Genomic DNA, 27,178 nt, shown 5'->3' with positions numbered 1-27,178 from the left:
TGCCCTTTCCGACCCGATTTCCTTCCCAAAGTGCCTGAGTGCCTCCTGCTCCTGGTCCCTTTCTCTGCCACCGCTACCCAGTGTGGTGACTTCACATTCCTTTCCTGGGCTCTTTCTAACTCTTGCAGGTCCCCAGACTGGGACCTGGTGGCCCTGGGGAGGGGCAACTTTGCTAAGTTGAGGGGGAACGACGTTGGGGTCCTGGTTTTCCCTGGGCTGAAAGTCCATCTCAGATTGGAAGCGAGGTGGTGCAGAGATGGCCTACAGAAGAGCTGGGGGCGGGGAGGCTTTAGATTGTACCAGTATGCCCTTCCAACCCTCCCAAGATTTAGGACTAGGTGTGGCCTTGTGGGGCTGCCCTTTGGAAGCAGAACTCAAAAGACCTCCCAACTCTGCTTGGGGCCTAGGAGACTCTTAGCTAGGGTTAGGCTTTCTCAAGCTAAGAGTCTTTGGAGCAGACCAGTGGAGCTCTAACAAGTGGGGAAGCTGCCAGGCAAAACGACCCAAGGCCACACAGCACTGAGGGGTTGAGCTGCGACCCAAAATGAGCCTCTCACGGCTGCCCTAACATTCCAACCATGGATTGACTTCACGGGGGAACAGACACAGATAACAACTGCGGTAGAAGGGCCTCTCTGGCCTGGGAGACCTTCATCTACGAAGTGGGAGAGAGAAGCTGAAGGAGAGAGAAGGTGACACAAAGAGATGAGGTGAGAAGCTGGCCAGCCAGAGGAGGGGCAATGGAGAGACAGACACTACAGTCCTGATGCAGGGAACGGAGAAAAGGGGGTCCCTTGGAGTTAAGGCTTCCACTTTGGTCTGGAGTATCTGTGGTGTGGGGGCTGACCACTGGTCCCCTGGGAAGTCTGGCCCTAGCACCTCCCCAACGCTGTATACTGCTGACCCCTCCACATTGTTATTTATTGCACGGATCTAAGTTATTCTCACCAGACAGAGCCCAGCTTCTTTTCCCTGGGAAATATGTGGGCCCTGAGCTGGACTTTATATTTTATATCTACAAATAAATCACATTTAATCTTATATTTAGGGAAAGCTGGATGGCAACAACAATAAGGTTTTTTTAAAAATTGCCCAGCTCCCAGAGTTATTTATTTTCTGACTTAAAGTGAGCCAGTTATCTGCCTTGAGTATTTTGTAGACGTTCTGAATAAAGTCGAATTCTCTTTTCCACAGAGAAGTGCATGTCCTCGAGTGTTTTATGTGTGCTCTGAATGAGTAGCCTGAGACCACTTTTGGGCCTCAGGAACTTTTGGGTCACTGAGAGGCTAAATCCCATTGCTAGCTTTTGCAAGTATGTGTGGGTGGAGACTGAGCAAGAATAAGTTGTGCTCACGGTCTGTGCAGTCTCAGGCAGAGAAAAGTCTTGGGTTTTCAAACTGTCTACCACTTTCACATAGGTCTGACTTTCTACAGCCCAGTGAAAGGCTGAGGTCTGAACAGCAGGCCTCAGCCTTAATCTTAGGTCTTGGGAGGGAAGGGGAAAGGGGTACCCACTCATTAACTCTGCCTGGAAAGGAGCGGAACACTCCGCTCTTCAGCCAGGGGTCTTTCTCTGGGTGGCACAGATTAGTTTCTTGGGCTCTGGATCCCTTAAAAATGAAGGTGCTATAGAGGCATGGTCTAGAAAAACCCTGAGAGCATAATAAATGACGGTCTACAGGACCAGGGTGAGGACCTTGTTTGCAGCTGGTCAGGGAGGAAGGGAGGGGCCAAGGAAAGCAGCAGAGTCGGACTGTAGGGAAGAGTTAGATCATGTGTCTCCCCCTCAAACTGGGGCTGTGCCAATACTCCTTCCTGAGAGGCCAAGCTCAGGCCTGGCAGCAGGAAAGGGTGGGGGGTGGAAGAGGGGGTGCAGAGATGATGTAGACTGTTTACCTTCAGGTTACAGGCTGCCTGGGAAGTTCCCCCGCCCACACGCATTCCAGCCATGCCTCTCACCCACAGGCCAGACCTTAGAACAGCACAGTGCCTGGGCCTGGCGCATGCAGGGAAGGTATCTTCCGCCTTAGGCCTCCTGGTTCCTAAGGATGGAAGATGGGCTCAGAAAAGCCAAGGAAGGTCTTTGATCTTCTGGGAGATACCTAGAAAGGTCACTACCTGCCTCTGGAAAAGAACAGGGAATGAGGCCCAGCCCTCATGGGGATGGGGAAAGGGTGAACACGTTGTGGTTGGTTGTCTGTGAAGAAAGGAGAAACTGTCCAATGGGGATGTGGAACCTGACTTTAGTTCCAGACACCCCATGACGTACACACATCACACACAGGAAGAGGGTGGACACCCCTGTCCACGCCCACTACACCTCTTCTTCACAAAGGGGGCAGGAAAAAAACGGCACTGGCAGACAGAAGAGATTTCAATACAATCTATATTATCTCATATATATATTTCTTCATGACTTTATTTGCTTGCTTCTGTCACGCATTTAAAATATCACAGAGACCAAAATAGAGCGTCTTTGTGGTGGAACGCAGGACAGTCACAGACAAGATACAAAACTAGGGCTCTGGCTTCATACAGCATACAGTTCATTTTCAAGTATTTCCTTTTATGTACAAAGAGCTACTCTACCTGGAAAAAATAAAAAATAAATGAGACAAGATAGGTTATGCATCCTAGGAAGGATGGGGCAGTCGGGTACAGGTTCCTGTCCTGTGTTCCCATGGACATTAGCTTCCTGCCCCGAGCTCCCCCGCAGCCTCACCCACCATGCCAACAGGCAAGTGTCAGGGTGGGTGGGGGACAGTGGGGACAGGACCAGCAACATACTTTGGCCTGGAAGGAAGGGAAAAGCCTGAGAAACAGACTGGTAGAAGCAATCCCAGGAAGGAACCATGGCAACGTACCAAGGAGTTCCCACCTGCCTTCCTGGGCAGCTTGGGACATCTGGCCAGGCCTACTGGGTGGGGCTGAGAGTTGCCCTCTGCACCCTACATGCTGGCCTCTAGGCCATGAGGAAGGAAGGAGGCTAAGAAGGTTGCTAGGATGCAACAGCCCCATGAGGTCCCTCCCCATGAACCCTAGGGAAGGAACCTGTTTGTTCTAGAAGTGACCAGAGGGAGGGAGGGCTTCCAGTGAAGGCCACAAGGCAGGCTCTTCCTTCCACATCACTGTCCACCTCAGAGGCTACAGAAGCCAAAACCCAAGTGCTGCCTGGATTCCACATGCCAGGTTCTCTGCCACCCTACCTTGGAGTGCCAGGCCTAGAGGCAGCTCTGGGACGTGAGTGGAGAGGGAGCCAGGGGAGAGAATGGGTGGTCCCAGACAAGGGCACCTGACCCAGTGCTGCAAAGTCCTGAGTGCCAGCAGCTCAACAAGGAAGTGCCTGGGAGAGACTGGGGACCGGGGAGGGCTTTCATATGTGACTAAGGCACAGAAGAGATGGGCCGGGGGCCAGAGAGAGCGGAACACCAGGCCCTGCATGGCCAGGGGACCCAGGAGGGTCTGAGACCACCCCTCCCATGACCCCGCTGTATAACCATCCCTCCTCCAGCCTTCTTCTGGAAGTGGTCTGAAATGTGGAGACTCAGACTTCTCCCACGACCCAGGAGGGATAAGCCCCAGGCAGAGACCAAGACCCGGCAGGAGTCTTACTGCTCCATTGAGGAGGTGGTAGGGAACCCAAGCCCTGGCACAGTCAGGAATTATAGAAGGGCTCTGCCCCAAACTATCAAGAACTGGACCCAAGTAAGAGAGCAGTATGGGCTTCTGGCTGTCCTCAGCAGGCCAGAAGAGCTAAGAGGCAGCCCAAGTGGCCACAGTGAGGACACCCAAGGGCCCTGCGACCCACACGTCAGCAAAGGGCCCATAGGCACAGAGGCATCCTTCCTAGGGGGTCTGAGGCTCCTGGGGGCTGGCGGCTGGCTCCGATCCTTGCAGCATGCTAGGCAGGCCTAGGGTGGGAGAAGGGAAAGAGTCCATGGGGCATTCACATCGCCTCCTGCTGCCCAGAATGAGACAAATCTCACACTGGACAAAGATGAACAGGGAAGGGCAGGCAGGTGGGAAGATCAGGTCGGGTCTGGGTATTGCACGGTGTGGGTGGGCTGGGCCTGACAGCCTCGGCAGATAGCTTGTTGGGGAGGGGGCTTAGGATGCAGCTTCTAGCCAAAACACAAGCATTAGACCCAGGCATGGCTGGTTCCAGACGTGTCCCCAGTACAGGATGGGCAGCAGAGGTGTGGCAGCTACAGCCAGTGTCCTCTGCTCTTGCCCCGGGTAGTGCAGGGTTGGCCATGTAGACACATTCCTGAGGCCTGTTCCTCTGGAAGCGATATGCGAGTTGTTTCTGGTCCAATAAATAAAAGGGCAACAGCAAGGTTGTGCTGGCTGCTCCCCAGCCTGGCTGGAAGCTGGAGGAGGCACCTTTCCTTCCCCACCAGGGCCCACATTTAGAACTCATCATCAGAGCTGAGCAACAGAGTCTTCTCATTGTCACGGGCACCGCTAAGGCTGTGGGACCGGGAAAGGCTATGGGTGCCACCACGCCAGGTGGGTCCAGGCTCCAGCGTGGACTGCTGTGTGTACTGCTGGTAGGCAGGTGAGAAGTTGTGGATGGCATCCTGCACAATGTCGTGTGGGTTCATGGTCTCTTTGAGGCTGCTGGAGATGCTCTTCATGGGGGCACAGCGGCCTGCAGGGAGCAAGCAGGTGGGGCAAGGGCCAGAGTAGGAAGAGGGAAACTTGATTAGTTCCTGCCCCTACTCCTGGGACAGATCCCACCCCAATGTGCTTGTTCGCTTGTCCCCTCCTGAGACAACAGTGCTGTTGCTGACTGGAGTGAACAGGGGAGCTGTGAAGGAAGTGAAGACGGAGGGGCGAAGGCAACCATCCCGGGGAATGATGCTCACAGGCAGGAGCGACTGGGCAGAAACGGAAGTCTGCAGCAGTTAACCTGGAAGACCCCAAGCTCCAGTGCCAGAGGCTCCACAAGGAGCAGGCTGCCCTCTTAAGAGGGCAGGAGCTTCCAATCCCTCCATCTGAAGATGTGCCCTACAGGACTGGGGCAGGGACGGAAGCACAGTGCGGGTCACTGAGTCAGGCCGGAAGGATGAACTCGACCCTGGGCCCAGGACTTGGGACTCAGTCTCTCCACCCTCTGGGTGCTCTGTCTTGGAGACACTGCCAAATGCCCCTGCCATTCTTAGTGGGCACTGTGCCCCAGAACCTAGCAGGGTGTATTTCAAAACTAAAGCATGGAGCAAAGGCAGCCAGGCTCAACAAAGGGCAGCCCTCTTAGGCAGGTGCTCAGGGCTCTCATCCAGAAGTGCCAATGGGGTGATGGGTACACAGAGGAGCCACAGAAAGGCATGCCAGTGACAGGACCAGACTGACGTGCAGGACAGACGTACAGACAGAGAAAGAGAGCAGACCTACCGTATGGGCCGTATGTCAGCACTGCCCGAGGCCAAACCCAGGGCAAATGCAGGGTAAAGGGGCAGGGAGAGAAGCCGGAGGGATAGAGAAGACAAGAGACAGCTGAGTGAAAACTGCCTGCCCACCCCGCGCCCAGTGACACTCCCACCCATCCCCAGACACCAAGGCTGCTCTGGTTGCCCCTGAAGGACAGTGCTCATGCTAACAGGAGTCATCCGTCTCACACCTGTGTCAGGGCTTCTATTTCCACTTCTCCCAGGGTTTTCTGGAGCTACACCTGCACAGAGCCCTGTGCCTTGCAAAGCTCACTCCTCTGCACAGGCTCAGAGGATGACTGTAGAGCAGAGCTGACTTTTCACCCCAGACTAACGTGAAGCTGGGAGGGACTAGGTGCCATGGTTACGAGGAAGGACTAGAGCTTACACCAACAGCAGGTTGTCCTGGGTGGGCTGTTTCTTCTGGGGGGAGGGGTACACCTAATGGTGGGGTGCTGTCTGAGGGTAGTACATGGAAAGACAGTCAGGTCACCAGTAAGGTGTTCCTGGAGAGCCTCCATGACACAACACCCCTCTGCTATAGATAACCCAGCTATTCCTGCAAACGGCCTGGCTTCAGGCCAGGGCCTATTAAACCAGGCTTAAGGAACGTGTGTGTGTGTGTGTGTGTGTGTGTGTGTGTGTGTGTGTGTGCGCGCGCGTGCATGCGCGCGCGCGCGCGCTTATCAGATCTTTCCCACTGGGGCCTAGCAGGCAGCAAGGGGCACCAGCCAGCAAGTGGCTCAGCACAGAGTAGGGATGCCATCAAAGACCAGGGTGGCAACCAGAGCACCACAGTGTGGCAGAGAGCACAGTCCAGCAGAGGCATTTCAAGGTTTCTTCCCAACCAGGATACGAACTATCAAGGCCTGGACAGGGAGTCCTGTGCCTGTGGACCCCTAAGGCTCTCCATGCCAAGCACAGGGACCAGTGGTAGGCACTGAAGCCTGGGGAAGGAAGTTGTCTGGTCTCTAGTCATGGGGGAAAGCTGACGGCAACTGGATGGCATATGCCTTGGACAGGAGACCTCCCTCTCCCAACCCATGCAGTCTCTCACTGTGGATGCCAGCCTTGGGCATTCCCCTCAGGAACAGGCCTTCTGCCCCACTGGCCCGCTGCTTTCCCAGACAGCTGCACTTCCCAGTCACTAGAAAGCTCCTCAAGGCTTATGTGTCCTAACCAATCACAGAAGCACCCAGGGTGGGGCCCAACCTCCTGTACACCAAGGGCTGCAGAACATTCTTTAGCAACAAGGAGCAGAGGTGTGAAAAGCAAGCTGTGGAAACTGCCTCTGATCCTGCTTCTCACAGGGAAACAACTTCCTGCTGTTTCTTCCTTGAAGAATCTCACTCAGCAGACAGAACAGGACAGAGCAGACTCAGCACGGTGGTGTCTGGTCACTAGTCTCTGTCCCAACTTTCTTTTTTATTCTTTTTTTCAAATTCACAGTAACCCTTCTGCCTCAGCCTACCAAGTGCTAGGATTATAGGTATACACCCTTCTACCCCATCTGTGGGTCTCCACACTAGGACCTAAAGGCTGAACTTAAGTTTCCAGAAACAAACCAGGGGTCCCTCTGGGACCTGAAACCCCTATGCTCTGACCTCTTTAGCCCCTCTTTCAGAAGAGACAGGGTCAACCCTTATAAGATGCTGGGAGGTCCTGGAGCTGACCTCATGAGGCTGGGGTCCTGCTCTAGGAACCTGGCTCATACCTTGAGCGTCCAGCCTCTTGTCAGCGTAGACCTTGTAGGTGAAGGCATGCCGCAGGGCCAAGGCTGCGAAGAACATCTCAACACAGATGATGAAGTCCTGGTAGCCAGCAGCCACAGTACCCTCACCCACTGACACACGGGCTGAGTTGATCTTTGGGATGGCCCCACATTTCTCTAAGATGGCCAGTAGCATGCCTGGACAGGAAGAGGCATTGTCTGGTCACACACTGGACCCCCTCCCTAGCCCTTCATGCAAAGCCACACGGATAGCCACACACTGCAGGGTACAGTAGGGCTCATTTGCTCCTGGAGGCAGGAATGATGACATAAAGTCAAGGTCTCTGCAAACCCAATCCTTGCAGCTACCTGTCAGTCAGAAAACTGCAACATCACTAACCGTACAAGGCTGCACTGAAGTTTTCTGGAAGCCTCAGCCCTCCCAAATGCCCAGTGGAAAAGGCATCTCTGAGCTCCAGGGCAGAACATAAAGGACAGCACTCCGGCCTGGGACTCAGTTGTGAAGATATGAGCAGGAGTGGGAGATGGACCCGGGGCTGTGATCACCAGGCCGAGAGGAGACTCACCTTGCCAGAAGGAGAGAAAGATGACGGACTTGACCATGAAGAACTTGAGGACAGGGCTGTAGGGACTCAGCAGCTCCCGGGTGGCGAAGTAGAAGAGGAAGAGGGCATAAAGGGCCAGGCTGACTGAGATGTTGTAGATGATAGTCACATAGAGGTACCCACTGGTGACACTGTGGAACAGGCATGCCGTGGCTGGGACCGACCCTGAGAAGGCAGATTGCTCCCTCCTCTGCCCTGCCTACAACCTATTTCCATGGGTCATGGCTGTGCTCTCCAACAAGAAAGGCACAATGACCACTGGAGGGGGCGATGGGATGGGGACACACTGGGAGTGTGCTACAGAGGTGTGTCTGTAGGCAGGCAGTCTTCCACTCCTGCTTCACTCACTCAGATGGTGACCCTGCTTTGAACCCATTCCTGATGGAGGGCACTAGAGGAAAGCCAGGGCTATGCTGCAGGCCATAGGTCACAGTGGGTATCCCTAAGCTTGTTCTGCTCTCCTGACCTCAGTGGGCTGTAGGGCTGTAGTACACGTTCCAGGCAGTAAGAAGAACTCACAGTATGGGACCAGGTATAAAGCCACCTTCACTAACCCACAAATGAAAAGGTGTGGCCAGTTCACACAGTAGAGTCTACTGTGTGACTCTACTAGGGCTAAAGACTGCCTCCCAGGCTCCTTCACTTTTAGAACCTGTCTTAGAGTAGCCACCACCCTCTGAGACTCACCCACGGTTACTACTTGATGTGGGAGTGTCATATATCAATCTGTTGATTTCATTGGTTAAGTAATAAAAAAAACTGCTTGGCCCTGATAGGTTAAAACATAGGTGGGAGTAAACAGAACAGAATGCTGGGAGGAAGAGGAAGTAAGCTCAGAGACACCATGCTCCCCTCTCCCGGGCAGACGCAATAGCTCTGCTCTCTGAGGCAGACTCGATCAAGCTCCGGCCCATAGAATCTTCCTGGTAAGTGCAGCTCAGTGCTACACACTTTATTAGAAATGGGCTAGTCCAGGTGCGAGAGTTAGCCGAGAAGAGGCTAGATATAATGGGCCAAGCAGTGTTTAAAAGAATACAGTGTCCGTGTAATTATTTCGGGGCATAAGCTAGCAGGCGGCCGGGGTGCTGGGGACGCAGCCCCGCCGCTCCTATTACAACAACTACTATTCCTAAATATTAATATGTATGTGACTCGCTAAGACCAAGTGCAAGATGGCCACTGCCAGGCTCAGGCTGAGAGTCAGGGAGGTCTGAGTCCCATGCAATTTAGGAAAAAAAAAAAAAAAAAACACGTACAGGATCTGTCAAGGTAGGGCACCCACCCTTGTGCCAATATACCCATAAGTCCCAGGGAGGACCCCTGCTTACTCAAAGTCCCCGTCCCGGTACTTGCCGAAGGCCTGGAGAATAACAGTGCTGACGGCCATGAGTGGCTTCACCACACAGAACTGCAGGGTAGCCTATTTGGGAAACAAACAAGACAGGATAAAGTAGGGATGCAGGAAAGCACCAGTTCTGGCAGCTGGGCCTATGCTGGTTCCTAGGAAGGAGGAAAAGGGAACTGTGTGCAGGGGAAGCAGGATGGGTAAAAAGACATGATGATATTGGGGACTCAAGGACTAAGAATATAGGGCCCCGTGGACTAGGAGTAGAAGACACCTCAGAGACGGCTCAGAGTATGAGGGGCCTTCAGGAACATGGAGAGAGGCAGGATCCAGGTAGAGGGAGCAGCTTCAGGCCAGTAGGGTGGCTCAGCAGGTAAAGACATAGGTAAAGACTTCTTTGCCAAGTCTGCTGACCTAACTTTGATCCTCAAGACACGCAGTGGAAGGAAACAACTTCCTGCAAATCATACCCATGCATGCACTCATGCAAATAAATATATATATATGCATGCATGCATACATACAAAGGTGTAGTTCACGCAGAGGCTCACCCAGGGCAGAGTGTGAACAAGGACAGGAAGTGGGCACTAGAGAGAACAGCAGGTCCTGGACCGCATTCTCTGAACAAGTGAGCTCTAAGGAGGAGTTAGCCATACAGGGAGCGGGTGAGGACAAGGCCCATGCTCTGGCCTGGGTCAGGGTTTCTGAGGAACCAGGGTCTGAGTAACCTGGAGTTGGCCTTCAAGAGCAGCAAGTGGGGAGAAGACATCCCTCTAATATGTGGGAGCCTGAAAAGGTACATGGGCATTCAGGCCCGGTTGGCTATCCACTGCAGTCTCTCAGGCAATCACCTGGGCTCCAAGTGGTAGCCATCTGGGCAATGTTAAAGTAACCCATGCCCACGGCACAGGGTTACAAATATGGGGATGGAAGTGGATGTCCGCGTCATCCACAGGCTCCCAGTAACCTAAAAGTGTTCATCCTCAGCCGGAAGCCCTGAGTAAAGGAGAGGGCACATGAAACTCCAACACGTGCCTTGGAGAGCATGGCTCTGGATAGGACCAGTGGCTGGAGCAGAAGGGCAGCCTGGGAACCCATCTCTGCCCCACTGAGGACTGGGCTGTGCCATGGCAGAGGAGTGTGTGACAGGAAGAGCTACGTGCTGCTACTAGAAAGCCCTAAACAATCCCTGGACTGCAAATCTCCACCCAGAGCGAGCTCGGGGAAGGAAGAAGAGCAGTCAGACAAGAAAACTTGAGGCATAGAGCTGAACGGTCAGACGAAGGACTGGAGCCAAGTCAGCAGACCTCAGAGCCTTTGTCCAGCTATTCCATGGGTCAGTCTGAGATTCGTAAACCAGGTTAGATGTCAAAGTGACATCAGTCCCAGGAGTGGGCAGTCCTTTCTACTCTGTTGGGATGGGTTGGGGTCACTGATCCAAACATCTTCCCTCCCTTCCTCCCTCCTTTCCCTGTCTGCCCCTCCTCCCTCCCCCCTTTCTCCTCTTCATTGGCAGTGCTAGGGACAGAACCCAGGACCTCACACATGTGAGGCAAGTGCTTTTCCACCACTCTGTAGCCCTAGCCCAGGAATTTCCACTTTTAACAAGTGCTCCAAAAGACTCAGACACTGGGCTCTGGGCCCAAGGACATCCTGGCCCACCCTGTGGCTCTGGAACGAAGATACTATGAGTGCTGGGGCGCCTGCTGGGAGCCTTCGTGTGTTATTCTCCTCTCACTGCCGGCCTGCCACGTCAAGTTCAACAGCAGAGTCTCGGAGCCCACAGGGCAGGGAATGACCCACACCTGGTGATGGTGAGGCCGACTGTGCTCTGGCTGTGACCTCTGCTCTGCTCTTGAGAGCAGAACTCTGAGGACAATGTAATGATCAAAAGTGGGGATGAGTCACAGCTGGGCCTGGACCGGGTGACCGGGTGGCTGGACCACGTAAACAAGGCTCTGCAAGCCCCACCCTGGACCAGGACAGTTTTAACCCCTTCTGGGTCACTCCACAAGAGAGATCCTGAGGCTCCCTCAGGGAGACAGAACCAGTGGCTGAATTGGAGCCTGGGTATGTCTACTGACATGCTGCTTGTGTGGGCAGCCGTGCTGTGGGCCCTGAGCTCTCCATAGAGGATGAAAACAGGGTAGCCCTAGGGTAGGCTGCAGTGTTCCTGGCGGGGAGGGGGGAGCACATTTCTTTCGATTATTTTTGTCATGCTGGAGGGACTGACTGAGGGCCTGCAGAGGCCAAGGGCAGTTATGAAGACTGGGTGTGGCACCCTCAGCTTGTATCTCCCTGAATGAGCCAGAGCTGTGCTAACGGCTGACACCCATGGCCTCATCTGTTCCTTTTAGTTACCCCTTGAGATAAGTACTGCCACCCCCATTTTATAAAAGGACAAACAAGCTCAGAAAGGTTGAGCAAATAATCTGAGGTCACATAGCCAGAGAAGCTAGAAGTCCAACTCTAGCCAGGAAGTGGTAGCCAAGGAAACCAAAAACTACAGCACTGCCAACTGGAATGTGGGAGAGGGCAGGGACCACACAGTCTTGTCTGCTATGTATCTTTAACACCTAAACCCTCCAGCCCTGGACAAAGGGATGAGTTCTCAGACTGACAGGCTACAACTCCTGGGTGCTTCCTGGTTCAGCACGATTCAGTCCAAATGAACAAGACTCCAGACTAGATTCCCTGGCCCGAGGCTGCTGGGTATTCCAGGATGTTCACTGCCCACCTTAGCAGATGATCCTAACTCGATGTCTCCAGATCAGCTTGGGGACAGCTGGGGGCCAGGTGACTTCCACTGGTAGGGCACAGGTCAGCATGCAACAGGAACTGCCCTCTGAGACAAAGGTCTGAACCTGGGTCCCTAGCCTGGTCCTCCTGACCTGGGACTGCTTCTGGGCACATACCTGTTTGCAGAAGCGCAGGAAACCGATGGAGTAGGTCTTTCCCCAGAGGCAGCATGTGCCATACATGCAGCTTGACCTAGGGGAGACAAGTAGAAAAACCTGGGAAATGGGAAGGGTGGGATGGAAAAGGCTGCCCTCTGCATCAAACAAGCCAGGGCCCAGGTGGGGCCAGCAATACACACAAAATGGCCTAGAAAGCACTGAATGAACAAGAAAAACTGTAGGAGAAAGCAAACAGGAGAGGACAAAGAGGACAAGGAAGGAGCTAGAGAGCAAGGCAAGCAGAGCATGGGCATGGGTGTGGTCTGGATGTCCAACTGCACGGCTGTGGGTGCCCACGTGGGGGTCAGGACACTGTTGTACTTACTCAATGGCCTTCCCCCTGATCTCAGACATGATGGCACTCTCTCCCCCAAGGTACTCATAGCACAGGCTCAGGAAGTTATAGATGACAAAGGCTGTGGAAAGTCCAGAGTACTCAGGTCAGCAGAACGGTCACTCAGAATACAACAGCAAGGAAAGGGGCTGAGCACAGCTGCGCTTAACCACGGCAGGCTCCTGATGATAGCTGACCCTTTCAGGATACAGGGCAGCAAAAAGTTGGGGCAAAGAGCCATGGACCCCTGAGCCCAACCGCCCATCTATGGACCATGCTTCTATTACTTAGGAGCTGTATGGCTTTAGGCAGGTTTCTCAAGCTCTCTGTGCCTGCTTCCTCCTCTGTGAACTGGGAAAAGTGCTTCCTGAGGGCCTACTGTGAGAAAAGCAGTGGCCATGAAGCCCGACTGGAGGCTAGGCTCCTAGGACAGCACTCAATAAATGGCGTGAGGCTTTCTCCAGGGTGTGAACACACTGCAGGTAGGAACGGAGTCCAGTCTCCAGTACCGACTGAAACCCTGGTACCTGTACCCACAACTAACACTGATGGGATGAAAACCGAGGGATAGATGTGGTGCCCCAAAGCAAAGCGTCTGCAGCAAAGGCCCAGGGCAGGCCACAGGCCTCCCTGCAGACTGGCTGTCACAGGACTCCCTTTGGTAGGCCTGGTAGGAAACCTTCAGAGAAACCACAGGGCCCAGCATCATCATCTCTTCCTGCCAAGCAGTCCAGCAATGCTTTCCTGAGGAGGACCTGCCATCGAGCTTACACCCTTCCCGTTCTGTACCGTAAGCCTGGGCTGTTGGTTTAGCCTCAGCTACAGCCAGTTCTGACTGAGCTGCTCAGACTACCACTGCATTCAGCTCTCAGCTCAGGACTGCCTAGAAGTACACAGCCAGCCAGGGTGCTGCTTCACTCCAGAGAACCATTAACGAGTCAATAATGGACTCAACCAGTTCTCAGAGAGAGGAGACAAGAGACTCCTTAGACATGACCTGATTGGTCAAATCAGGACCCCTGGCCATCTGGAAAAATCCATCCCTTCCTACAAAACACAGGCTCACAAAGAAAAGATCCAAACACTCAGCAATAGCGTTTACACCAGAAGCCTCTACACAGGCCAGAAATGGAACAGAGAGGGGCCAGGAGGTGTAACTCAGGCAGCAGGCTGTTACCCTACCACACTCTTAATATGGTTCCAGACCTGGTCTCCAGGAAGGCCCCTGTGCATCCTGAATACCAGGCCATGTGCTAGGCTCCAGGACACATCAGTGACCATGGGCTCCACAGTTCAGAGGGAACTGATGGTCTCTCCTACTCCTGCCCTGGACTGTCGGACATCTAGAACTTTCTGCTCCATTCTAGAAACCACATCTCAAATTATAGACAAGAGTATGCCATCAGGAAAGGAGGGTGAGGATCAAGAACAAACAGGATTATACTAGAGGCTTGTCCACACTGCAGACAAGAGCCACAGTCTCAGGGCAGATCCCAGGAGGACTTCAGCTTAGCAGAATGAACAAACCTTTCTCCCTCCCTGTTTTTCAAGACAGGGACTCATCATGTAGGTAAGGCTGACCCCAAACTGGGAGAGATCCTTTGGCCTCTATCCCCCAAAAATGCTAGATTACAGGCAAGTGCCATCACACCTGACTTGGAAAGAATATTTTTTTTTCAAGGCAGAGTGTTTCTCTATGTGTATTCCTAGCTGTCCTGAAATTTGCTCTGTAGACCAGGTTGGCCTTAAACTCAAAAAGATCTGCCTGCCTCTGCCTGCCGAGTGCTGGGATTAAAGATGTGCACCAATTAGAAAGAATATTTCTTATCAGCATCATCATCAGAGAAGGAAGCTATGACCTCCTGGCTGGCCATTAGATGCAGGCATCAGAGGCAGGCAACCCTCAGCAGAGATGGGGGCCCCTTCCAACCCCCAAAGGCAACTTCTCTAGCCAGTAACTACCTGGACAGGAGATTACAGTCTAAGTCATTATGGTCCCCCCAGTTTCTCAGCTGTGAGCCCCACAAACAGCTACAACACACAGCCTGGGAGATCAGGACATCGGTGAGAACCTGTTCAGAAGAGTCCTCTAGCTGTCCCTGCAGCTGCACCCAAGGCCAGAAGTCATATACTGTTCACTATGTGCTCCCTGACCATCTATGGAAGGCTAGGTACCATAAAGAACTGAGGGTCCTATGTGCTTCTGGCTGCTCCCAGCTCTCTCCTGTCAAACCTGAGCATCTTCAGCTGGTCTCTGCCTCTGCTACATGGAAACTCTAAGTTGATCCGGAATGACTAAGTTGTCTGGGACATTCCAGATAACTGAGGATATGTCTGCAAAATGGAATTTGCCTGCTCTGACAGGAGTCCCTTCTGCTTGTACACTGAGACTCAGAACATTCTTTCCCACATTCCAGAGGCATGTGGCCTTCCTAGGCAATCACAGTTCAATGAGCCAACTCCGCTGGACAGGAGACCTGCCCCTAAGCAACTGTCCCCAATTCCACACTGCTCCAAAGCCTTCCTTCCCTGTGAATGCATCCTTTGTGAATTCTGCTTGTCCCTGCTTCTGGCAGCCCACATGCTGTTTCTGAGCCCTTACCCATCGGCTCTCTCTCCCTTTACTTAGATCCACTGAGCTCCTACACTTCCTGTTTGTGAGCTGTGGCTAGTGGCATCATTAACTGTCAGGGTGTCCTACTGAGAGCAAACTGGCCAATTGCTTTAAAAATTTTTTTAAAAATTCACATATATTGGCGATTTCTCAGAAAATTAGGAAACAACCTTCTTCAAGACTCAGCAATGCCATTTTTGGGTATATACCCAAAGGATACTCAATCGTACCACAAGGACATGTGCCCAACTATGTTCATAGCAGCTTTGTTTGTCATAGCCAGAACCTGGAAACACCCTAAATGCCCCTTGAATGAAGAATGGATAAGGAAAATGTGGTACATTTACACAATGGAGTACTACACAGCAGAAAAAATAACGGCATCTTGAAATTTGCGGACAAATGGATGGATCTAGAAAACATATTGAGTGAGGTAACCCAGACCCAGAAAGACAATTATCACATGCACTCACTCATAAGTGGCTTTTAGACATAAAACAAAGAAAAACAAACTGACAATTCACAATCCCAGAGAACCTAGACAACAATGAGGACCCTAAGAGAGACATACATGGATCTAATCTATATGGTAAGTATAAAAAGACAAGATCTCCTGAGTAAATTGGGAGCATGGGGACCATGGGAGAAGGTTGAAAGGGGAGGAGAGAGGATGAGAGGGGAGAAGAAAAAAATGCATAACTCAATAAAATCAATTAAAATTTTCACATACATTTATTTGTATATATGTGTGAACACATGTATGCCACATTATGCGTGTGGAGATCAGAGAACAACTTGCAGGAGTCGCTCTCTCCTTCCGTCAGATGGATCCTGGAGAACGAACTCGGGTCATCAGCCTTGGTGGCATCTTCACTGGCTGAGCTATCTCTCTGGCCCCAGGCCTATGGATCTTTGTTCATTCTGGGCCACACACAAGATTCAGTGTGTCTAGGGGTGATCTCTGGGCCAAGGGTAACACTGTACAGCTGTGAGGCCAGCACAAGGAAGGCTGGAGCAAGAGGATCATGAACTTGAGGACAGCCAGGGCTACACATCTAGACTGTTACCTCGAAAACAAGAATCTGAACTCCGAAACGGGGTGAAGGACATTGCATTCCTCCTATGCATGTACACTCTTCCCAACAGAGAGCTCACAATTCTCTGGGGAAAACAATGGTTTCTTCCCTCTCCTTTACCAAGCCCAGCATACGGCTAATCCTGGCTGCAGAGAACCAGGCATCTATCAGGTCATTTTGGGCAAGTTTTGCAGCTCCCTGCAGTTGTTTTCACACTGTGTAGTGGTGTGCGATCCACACTCCACCTGGTAACTAGCAGGTAAGAATGTGCTAATGATGATGAAGAACCTGGGCCAAACTGTAAACACCACATAAACATGTGTAACACAGCATACTGCAGGGAGCAGAGGAAGCTGCATCTCCGCCTCTAGTCACCAAGTCCCAGGCTCTTACCTCACCCCAAACCTACTCAGACACCAAAATGCATATGGCAATTGTCTCTCATTCAGCCCTGTGACCTTTCCCAGTGCTGTGTGAACTACAGCCTCATCAGCTGAGTGCTGTATTTTTTTTTTTTTTTTGGTTTTTCGAGACAGGGTTTCTCTGTGGTTTTGGAGCCTGTCCTGGAACTAGCTCTGTAGACCAGGCTGGTCTCGAACTCACAGAGATCCGCCTGCCTCTGCCTCCCGAGTGCTGGGATTAAAGGCATGCGCCACCACCGCCCGGCTGAGTGCTGTATTATAGTGATATTTTATTTGTGTTATAATAAAGCAAGCTTGCCTGAAGATCAGAGTGCAAAGCTAGCCATATTAGAGAGCCATACAGGCTAGGCAGCAGCCACACTAATTAGCCAAAGAGGCCAGGTGGTGGTGGTGCACGCCTTTAATACCAGCACTATAGAGGGTTATAAGATGGGAGGAGGGTTTAGTCCGCAGTCTGAGGTTTGGTGGAAAGCATTGCAGTCTACAGTCACACTGAGGATAGGAGTAAGATCTCTCTAGTGGCTTGGCTGCTTTGCTTTTCTGATCTTCAGCTTGAACCCTAATCTCTGGGTTTTTATTACTCGTGCTACACTGTATGGAGCTGAAGCATCCTGGGAAAGGGCCCAACATCTTTGAGGTTCAGCCCCTGCCTCAGAGAATGGGAACTCTGTCATCTACATGAGTATAGTTGTACACTTCCTGAGTGCAACACATAGCTGTCCCCTCTAAAATCAACTAGACAATTGGACTGACCTCATATAAGAAGCACACTACCAAGGGCAGGAAGAATGCCAATGCGGTCACTGCTGGGAGACAACAGAAGCTCTGGGTGTTGCTCTGGGCTAGCTGTCCTGGGGGAAAGGAGGTGCCATCAAGGACCCCAAAAGAGCCAGGTGGGCAGCTCACGTAATGCAGGGAGATCTCTGCAAGCTCAAAGCTAGCCTAGGTTACACAGGGAGTCTCAGAGTTGAGTGTGATGGCACACACCTGTAATTCAGCAGAGGTAGAAGCAGTGAGTTCTAGGCCAGCCAGAGCTATGAAACAAAACCTAATTTTAAAAAAGGGGAGGGTAGAGCCCAGAGGACCCCAGTCTCGTGCAGCTGAGGTTGTGGGTTGCAAGTGGGGAAGTGACCCAAAGACTCCACACAGAACTTCAGGCTGTGAGTGTGTGTCTAAAGGGCTAGAACTCAGCCCGGCTGAGGGCGGTAATGAGATTGGCAGAAACGCAACCATTCCCATAGCCCTCCTCCCATACCCACTGCTCACACAACCTGCCTGCATCTTCTGAGCAGAAGACAGGAATCGTATGTTGTGGAGAATCACACGGCACCTGTCTCATGTCTGTATAAACACGACAGGGAAGACTGTTTATGCTCAACGGGAAGGCCCAGTTATCAGGAAGCAAAGCTGAAGACATTAGATATCTGAGGATGCTTTCTAACACAAAGGTAAAAGACTAAAGCAGGGGCAGAGAGATGGCTCAGAGAGTGATACCACTGTTGTATAAGCATGGAGACCCAAGCTCAAATCCCCACAAAGCTGAGCATGGTCATGTACAACTGGGCATCTGTAACTCCAAAGCTAGTGAGGGGGTGAGGGATGTTCGGGGCACACCAGAAGATTGATCAGGTTTTCTGGCCACAGTCTAGCTCCAGATTCAAAGAAAAACCCTGACAGAAAGTGATAGACAGGACACCAGTCAACGTCCTCTGGCCTCTGCATGTGCACACACACATATGCATACAGCACATGCGCGGAGAGGGAGGGAGAGAGGGAGGGAGAGAGAGAGAGAGAGAGAGAGAGAGAGAGAGAGAGAGAGAGAGAGAGAGAAGCAAATCAAACAGATGCAAAGAGCTCAAGGAGGAGCTGATACGGAAGAAAACGTAATTAATATCCCCAGAGAAAAGAAACTCTGAAGCACCAAGAACAGGGGGCTCGGAGAAGCACAGAGAAGAGCCAGCGCACATCACAGTGAGGTGAGAGAAGCAGAGCTGGGGAAGGACACTCACAGATGATGACGTGAAAAGCAAGCCAACCAACAGCTCCTGGAGAGCAACAGGAAAAAGACGCTGAAAAGACGTAAGAGGCTCGTTCCAGGAGCACATCCCAGGGCAGGGATCCCAGAGAGGAAAAGAGGAAAGAGATGATACTTCCGAGGGACTTGGCGGAACAGCTGAGAACCATAAAGATGCCCTCCCTGGGTGGACATTCCCAAAGACCTGAAAGATGGAGAAGTGTTTCAAGTCCATGTGTGGCTGCTAGAAGCCCTGCTCAGCCCACTGGGATTTTGAATCCCTTACACTGAGCATATAAGTAAGGCCATGCTCCTGATGAAGACTCAGGACTGCTGACTTCACCAAGGTCATGGTTTATGGCTCCTACCTGTGCAAACTTCCAACCAAATGGATGCTTCAGTCCATGGCTAAGAGAGTGTTCATACTTGAGAAAGCCATGAAGGCCCTGGAAGTAGGCCTCTGGATGAAGTGACAGGGAACTGGACACAAAGATTAGGTATGCTGTGGCTAGTGGTGGGTGGTCCTGGCTTGCTTTAACTCTAGTATATATTTCATATATAGTATATATTCAGGCAAATTAAGCAAAACCTGGGTAGTTTTGGAACCCCCCTTGCTGAGTCCTGATGTGAGTATCTCTTTCCAGATTACTAACTAAACGATAAAGTTTAAATAATTAAATCATCTGTAAAAGGAAAGGAAAAGTATCAAAGACACAAACAAGGGAAGGTCTCAGGTCCTAAGTTGGGGAGTTCAAGCCTGTCAACATGGTGAATATTAATTACTCTATCTTCTGTGACTTCAGAACTTAGAGGTTGAAAACAAGATCTTAAAAGGCAGGAAGAAAGCTGGGTGATGGTGATGCACACCTTTAATCCCAGCACTCGGGAGGCAGAGGCAGGTGGATCTCTGTGAGTTTGAGGCCAGCCTGGTTTATCAGAGCTAGTTCCAGGACAAGTTCCAAAGCTACAGAGAAACCCTGTCTCGGACAAACCAAAGAATATGCCAGTGACTACACAGGGTCAGAATCCAGCAGACTTCCCAGAAGCAGCACCAGGAGATGAAGCTGTGAGAAGTGGCCTGTAGGACCCGCCCTCGAAGTGCGGTCCCTTCCCCGGGGATGTCAATCACAGAGCAGTTCAATAAGGACACTCTAGACTTCACATCAGCACCCCTATGCACCTGCTTGTCCAGGAGGCTGGTGAAAGATGGGCACAGACCAACAGAGAGAAGAAACCACAAACAAAGGAGAAACGGAAATAGGTGGCCCATGCTGTACAGAAGCCGACACAAGTCCAAAGAGGTGAATGACAGAGCCTGGTGATAGCTGAGCAGAGGAGGCCTCACCAGCAAGCACTGCAGACTCCAGGGAAATGTGGTCACAGAAAAAGCCAGCAGTGACAGAGTCACACAGTGCCTGCTGTCTCAGGGAGACCGGGGCTGGTTATTCAAAAACTCAAACTGTAGCACTCAGGAATAAATGAATGATAAGTATAGAAAACTGGACAACCCCAAAATTAAATATGTAGTCAGTACTTGTAGCAAGACCCAGACTTCTACATGGAAAGGGCAGGGGGGAGCCAGCCTGAGATACACCTGCAAACATAGCACTCAGGAACGGAGGCAGGAGGACCGAGCATATGGAACCCGTTACAAAACCAAATGAAATGAAAGAAAAGGAGTGTAGGGCAATGCAAGGCTCACCTCTAGACAATATTTAAATATATAAAATGCAAACACTAAATGCACCCCTAGAAAAAATTGTAGTCCAGTCTCCCTGGTAAGGTGAAGAAAAGAGAAGTGTTTATGAGCGTGTGTGTGAGTGCATGAGTGTGTGCCTTTTTAGTTTTGCCACTAAAAGAGACCTGAAAAGAGGTACAGAAGGGACAGGTGAGAGTGAGGGCCAGGCTGCTGACTCTAGACACTAACAGCCAGTGACCTCAGGCAGCCTCGACTCCAGGTGCTCAGCGCTGTTTGTAAAGTCCCTGGGAGATGGGCAGTCTGAGACAACAGTGTTGCTAGGAGATGAGCTTCCCAGAGTGGCAGACTTCCTGAGCCAACCTTTCCACAGGCAGGGAGGCTGGCTGGGCCAGGTGGGAGCAACAGAGAGGCCTTTGAAGTGGGGGTGCCACCCACCATCTGCTGCTACTCTGGGGTGTTGAGTAAGGACAAAATGGTAGCTCCCCCAAGTCCCCACAGTTTGCGAAACGTCCCATCTTCGGGGCCAAACAAAGGAGAAAAGCCTACATTTGCCCCTAGACTACACAGGACACAGGGACACAAACATGCACAAAGACACATACACAGCACAAAAACAACCTTTTGCTTCTATAAGAACCAGGTGAGTAGAAGCTGCCCCACTTGAGGCTGGCACCTGAAGGGAGAAGGGTGCTCAACTCCTCCCCTCCCCAGCCAGTCTCCCTGGGGGTTTCTGTTTCCAGGAACATCAAGCACAGTGGAGCACTGAGCAGGTCCCCATCTGCCTCTATATTCCCTCCTGGAAGGAATTTATGAGAGCACCAGCCAGGAGGAGGTACTGGGAATCAATGCAGCCCTACAGAGGGGTGGGTAGAGCTCACGGTGTGAGCTACTCAAGTCCCTTTACTCAAAAGTACATGCCTGGCATGTATGGCCCCCCCTTCCTCCAACACAGACTGGACTGGGAAGTGTCTTAGTTGGTTGAATGTTTGCCTAGCATCTAGAAAGCCCTGGGTTCCATGCCCAGCACCACATAAAACCAGATATGGTGGCACACACCTGTAACCCCAGCACTTGGGAGGCACAGGAAAGAGGATCTCTAAGTTCAAGGTCAGCCTGGTCTACAGATCAACTTTCAGGACATCCAGGGCTACACTGAGAAACCCTGTCTCAAAAGAAAAAAGAGAAGAAAAAGAGTTTGAGATCTGGTGCTGTAAAGATGGCTCAAGGTTAAGAGCACTAGCTGCTCTGCCAAAGGAGCATTCTGGCTTGGTTATCAACACCTTCTCCTGGCCTCTTCAGGCATTACATATGTGGTACACAGACCTACATGCAGGCAAACATTCATACACATAAAAGATAGACAGACAAAGACTATAAGGTGCACACCTTTACTCCCAGTACTCAAGAGCAGAAACAGACAGACCTCTGAGTTCCAGGCCAGTTGGAGCTATAAAATGAGACCCTGACACCACCCCAAAAAAGTTTGAGGCCATCCTAGGCTGTGCATTCTGTCTCAAAGTGGGGGGGGGGGGAAGTCAGCTGAGTCATGTGCCTGGCTGTGCTCTCCACTGAGGGCAGCCTCCCGGCAGAGCAGCATCCGCTGCAGACGCAGATAGCGCCTGGTCTATGTGTGGACAAAGAGGATGTGACACTCGGGAAAAGGCAGGATGAGGGTCGGGCCTCAGGCCCACACAGGGCTGGAAAACCAGACCATGCCTGCTCCCAACACCAGGAACTACTTTCTGCTCTAGCTAGGATGGAAGTTGATGTGTTTCCTGTAGAGGCTGTGGAGAAGGCAAGAAAGAGGAGGGGGGACATGGTGGGAGGAGCTAGGGAACCAAGGCCATGAGAGGGTGCAAGTCCTTTTCTTTGAGACACAACAGAGCACCACATGGGACACATGGGGTTGTGGCTGTATACATCGTCCCACTCATACCTAGGGTTTCTATCCCTGGATGGACCATTCACAAGTTGCCCACCAGCCAGAGAAGCCGGAACTGAGAAAGATGAGCTAGAGGTGGTGCTCCTGCTTCTGGGTATTTGTGAATGTGTCCTGGGGTCCCCCACACCAAAGCACGTCTGTAAGGGGATACTTGGGTACACGTGTACCTATCTATCAGGGTAGATGGCGAGTCAGGTGGGGAAGGGGAATCTACACTCATCTTTGTGAGAAATGATGCCCAGACCCCATATCCCAGAAAAGAATGAGCGAAGTGCACTGCCCTTGCTCCCATGGCCCCCAGCTCCCCAGCCCTCCCTCCAGTCCCATTCCAAATTATGTCCTCACCCTCATAGCAGTCACGGATGGTGCCGAAGTACACATAGTACTGGTCGTTGGTGAAGAAGAGAAGGCTGAGCCAGGAGTCGAAGGCGTAGATGGGCACAATGAAGAGGATGCGCACGATGTAGCGCTGCTCGTTGGGCCGGCTGTAGCAGCGCAGATGCATGTAGATCTGGTCAAAGTGCATCAGTCAGTCAAGACCTATTGCTACCCACCTGCCTCCCTCCCGGCCACCTGCCCTCGTCTTCCTGCACCAAGGGAAGAGGTGGGCTCCTGACTTCTGTCTCTGCTATTCTTGTTCCATGGCCTGATACAAAGTACCCCTGAAACAAAGTACCCCCGAGACTTAGTCCTGCTCAATGAAGTTTGTTGATAAATCTTCCATCATGAGAGTCAAATCACATAAAGCTGGTGTGAGCAGCATCTACAACCATCTTTCAGCTAGATGGGACAGTAAGGCCCTGGTGTTGTTGAAGTTGAGATCCTGTTCATTCTGCCTTCCCAGAGTCACCTTCCCAGGGTTACACAGCAGCAGCGCTGAGTTAACTGAAGGGCTGGTCAAGGGTCGAATCAAGGCCATCTGCCTGTGGCCCCTCTGCCTTGTATCTTAGCAGATGCCAGAAAGGGTGGGACAGACGGGGGCCTCACTCTGGAGGACATAGATACACTCCGGGCCATGTGGCCACAGTGGTGTGCTCACACTATGCCTTGTTCCTGAAACTGCTTGTTCATCCAAGGCAGCACTGCGATGTCTCCAGGGAGGCAGAAGAAAGCAGAGCCAAGAGCCAGCCCCAGTGCCTGGTCCCAACTCTCATGACATCACTCTTGGCCCAGCCCGGCCCTGACTAGGGAAAAGGACAAAACAATCCCATCTGCTGTAAGCCAATCTCTTGGACACTGATAGATCTAAAAGAGACTGAGACACATGACAGCTGGTGAGGGACTGAAAGGGGCCTGCGCAGACTCACCCAGCCTGCAGTGGGGCATTCATCAAGCCCATTCCCTGGGGCCATGAGTACAGGAGACTCGAGACCTGACTTCTCTCTCTGAGCTGCTACCCACATACATGTGACCAGCTCCTCCCTCACGCTCTCAAGTCTCTCCGTTGCAAAGACATCTCTAACATGTACAGTTGTGTGGCTTCAGCTAGACATGGGCAGAAGTCACAGTGTCACTTCTAGATCAAGGCAGACACATATCTGTGTGTCTCCTCCCATCCTTGCTATTCTGGTTGTTAGAGAAGTGCAGACAACTCCAGAGTCACAAGCTGCCCTCAGCTGAGCTGGGGTGTGGAGGAGAAATCCCCTAGGAAGCAGAGCGCACTTATGGCTACAGTCAGGCTTGCCTACAGGATGTTTCGCTGGACTAGAAACCACTCAGGACACTTATGGAGGCTCCCTCTTCACACCCAGGTACCTGGTGGCAGGTGATGAGTAGAGCTGTCCACACAAAGAAGCCGGAGATGGCCTGGGCGGCGGTGGTCATCAGGAACACAGGCTGCTCCATGGCTGTGGGACTGCCCTCAGGGGTTGCAGAGACGCCAGGCGAAGCTGCTACAGTTGTGGGTGATGCTGGATCTGGGGCCAGCGCAGCCCCCCTCACTGTCATGGTGCCCAGCAGCAGCAGGCTCCCTGAGAGAATCTCTTGGAGTAGTGATGGGCTGGCCTAGAGAAGAAATCTGGGTGAGTCTAGTGTTTGAAGCACCCTCTGAGATCTACAGCACTCTGGCCCCAGACATGCCCTACTCAGCCCTTGCCCTGCCATGTCTAGGCCAATACACAATGGCCTTGTGACAGTCTAAGACCTTAGTCAGACCAGGACCTTTGTCTGTCAAAAGTCCCCAACGGCTACCTATAAAGTTAGGAAACCAAAACATGGCTGGGAATGCAGGGGTACAGAAGAGTGCCACTCCACAGCTGTCAAGAACAGCTCAGCCTGCCTGCTACCTGACAGTCCCCAAGTGCTGCTGCTGCCAGCTTGAGCCCTCATATGGCACATACAACTGCCTCATGGGCTCTTCTGTCACCCCTCTGTGGAGTCCAAGCAGACCTTGAGCCTTGAGCTCACAATCCTCCTGCCTCAGGCTCCTGAGTACTGGGATTACAAATGTGGACCACCCTGATCTGGCAAACCATCTTACTGCTAGGGACATCTACCCAAAGAGCTTGGTAGTTGACTTTCTGACTTCCCTAATGGCTGACAGCCATCTACCCCTTGGACCCGGCCGTGCTTTCTTCGAGCCTTCGTGGCTCTTCCCAACTGTGTGCCTTCAAACTGCAAGCTACAGAAGCCAGGACTTCACACGTGTAAGCCCTTGACCTCTCATCTCCATGCCAGCCCCCAGCAACCATCTCGTCCTGAAACCCTGCCTATGCACTTCTAGACGGATACTCCAATCCATTTCAGGGGCCGTTACTGTCTAACTGACACACGCCTACCTTTCAGAGGCAGCCCCAATTCCCGTCTTTGAATCCCCACCACCATTCAACTTCATTACTGGCTTTAATCCATATTTCAAAGAGAACATGAACAAGGAACAAGGCAGAACTGAGGAACCCGACACTAAGGAAGTCCGGATGGGAAAGCAAGGCTGGAGAGGATGGAACTCTGCAGAACCAATGCCCTTCTAGAGCTGGAGTTCCATGTGACCTGGAACAGTAACTCCATATGGTCCAAAAAAGAGCTGCTCTCAGGTACCCACGGTGTTTACCAATGGAGGCCAAGGCTGGGCCAGAGACCTGAGCCACTTGCAAAGAGTGAAGCTTTCCAGGGTCGTCCAGAATGTGCTCTTAGGAGTCTGATGCACCAGACTGACTGCCAAAGTGAACAGCACTAGGCGGTAGGGTATTTGGGGTGCTTAGGTCAGAAGGGTAGAAACCCCACAAATAGGATTAGTATCTTCATGTGAGACCCTTTGCCTTTTCTGCAATTTGAAGACACAGAAAAAAAGAGTTGTTTATGAACCAGAAATGGGCCCCACTGGACAGAGTACGATCAGCGCCTGGATTTCAACTGCCCAGCCTCTAGAACTGTGAGAAACAGGCTAGTTTCCAGCACTGTCACAGCAGCTGGGGAGGAGTCCAACTGCCCCCTCTACCCCAGCTCAGAGCCCGCGAGCCTCATCCTCTTCGGTGCTGCCACCTACTGACAAGAGTCAATGTCTTCCGCCATCAGGTGACCTGGAAGACCAACTGCCCAAACCACACTCTGGCCACAACTCTGAGAGGAGTAAAAGCAGAGACGGTGAACATCACAGACACTGGGGAAGAGGCCTGAATGAAGCTTGTGTCCCCAGCTTCACTGTCAGTCCTGGAGACCAAGCTCACAGTCCCTTCCAAGTCCAGGAACTGATATCCAGGTCAGAATGTAGTGACACCTGCAGAAAACTCCCCGGGGGTTTTTGTGGGGTCCAAACAGCTCACACCTGTCCTATGAGCGAGCCGCACCCTGCCTAGCTCCCCTCTATCATCCCGTCTCCACACCTACCTGTCGCTCCTGCAGAACATGGGACCAGGCAGATCCCTTAAACTGCTCTTTTCTTTCACATAAACAATCCCTAACCCATCGCTTAAAAGACAGATTCAAGACTCAAAAATGGAGAAGGCGCCTAAATTGGGAAACTCAAAAACGGAGAAGGTGTCTATATATAAAGACTGGTGGTACAGCGGCAGCCTAAGAATAGCTGCTGCAGGCACGGCTGCCAGGCTGAGAACTTAGCGCCTGAGAGTTTCCTTATGAAGGTTTGCACTGTAAATCAACGTCTTCGCCTGTCAGATTAAAGAATAAACATGGGAGTGGGCACAACATGAACAAATACCCCTAAATGGATGGCATGTCACCCAAACACTATGTCACGTGTGTCTTCTTTTCTCTCATGTCAACTTTAAAGTGACATTATCTGCATCCTGGAAAAAGGGGGGAAAAAAAGAGGTAGAACTTGGCTTTCAGCCCCCACCAAAAGATTGGAAGGTTTCTAGAACACTCCCAGACAACAGTTAAAGCAATGCCCTCACTCACAAACATTAGTCCCTGGTCCCTTGAAACAGGTGTAGCAGCTCTTCCACCCAGACACAAGGCCCACGTGGAGGCTGCCAACATCTGCAGTCCAGTCTACAACACGCTAGCCTTGCGAATGGTTCCCAGTGTGAGCAGAGGGTGAGGATGGTGGAGACCCTGTGGCCAGCGTTCCATACCTAGGACAGACAGATGTCTCCCTGGGGAGGAGCGCTCACTGGCCGAGCTCAGCACTGGAGCTTCAGAGAAACAGAGACTGTGGCCGGGACAACTGCAGCTGGCACAGCCCCTCTAATCCACGTGGTCTCCACGGCTCCCCTTTCACATACAGTCCATGTTCAAGGTGGGAGGAACATACTAGAAAAGGCTCAGAATCCCAACTACTTTACTGTTCTAGCAGAGTGTCGTGTGGGGGGTGGAGGGTGTTCATCTGTGTGTTTCTCAAGACAGGGTTTCTCTGTGGTGCAGCCCTGACTGTCCTAGAACTCGCTTTGTTGACCAGGCTGGTCTTGAACTCAGAGATCCACCTGCCACTGACTCCTGAGTGCTGGGATTAAAGGTGGTGGTCATCACCGCCCAGCTAAAACTATCTCTCTTAATAAACTCCAACTCTCTAGGAAAGGGGAGAAAGAAAGCGCAAAAGCTTTTTATGTTTT

General features: G+C 51.9%; 1 protein-coding gene across 2 annotated transcripts in view; it reads right to left on the bottom strand.

Annotated features, from left to right (window-relative positions):
• Positions 1 to 2,368: 2,368 nt before the first annotated feature.
• Positions 2,369 to 27,178, bottom strand: part of Tmem184b (transmembrane protein 184B) — a 44,399-nt gene continuing 19,589 nt past the window's right edge. The window contains exons 2-10 of one of the 2 annotated variants that reach the window (XM_005354202.3): positions 23,925 to 24,173; positions 22,515 to 22,680; positions 12,394 to 12,484; positions 12,027 to 12,102; positions 9,095 to 9,186; positions 7,728 to 7,897; positions 7,144 to 7,338; positions 5,395 to 5,415; positions 2,369 to 4,651 (exon numbers count right to left, since the gene is read on the bottom strand). In XM_005354202.3, the coding sequence (XP_005354259.1) occupies positions 4,410 to 4,651; positions 5,395 to 5,415; positions 7,144 to 7,338; positions 7,728 to 7,897; positions 9,095 to 9,186; positions 12,027 to 12,102; positions 12,394 to 12,484; positions 22,515 to 22,680; positions 23,925 to 24,116 (1,245 nt within the window). In that variant the 5' untranslated portion in view covers positions 24,117 to 24,173 and the 3' untranslated portion in view covers positions 2,369 to 4,409. The remainder of the gene's footprint in view (positions 4,652 to 5,394; positions 5,416 to 7,143; positions 7,339 to 7,727; positions 7,898 to 9,094; positions 9,187 to 12,026; positions 12,103 to 12,393; positions 12,485 to 22,514; positions 22,681 to 23,924; positions 24,174 to 27,178) is intronic. The other variant, XM_005354203.3, reaches the window with a different exon arrangement.

Source organism: Microtus ochrogaster, chromosome 15 (genome assembly GCF_000317375.1).
Source record: "Microtus ochrogaster isolate Prairie Vole_2 chromosome 15, MicOch1.0, whole genome shotgun sequence".
In the NCBI taxonomy this organism is placed as follows: domain Eukaryota; kingdom Metazoa; phylum Chordata; class Mammalia; order Rodentia; family Cricetidae; genus Microtus; species Microtus ochrogaster.
Note: the sequence above shows the minus strand (reverse complement) of the source record. Positions and strands in the feature narration are given on the sequence as shown.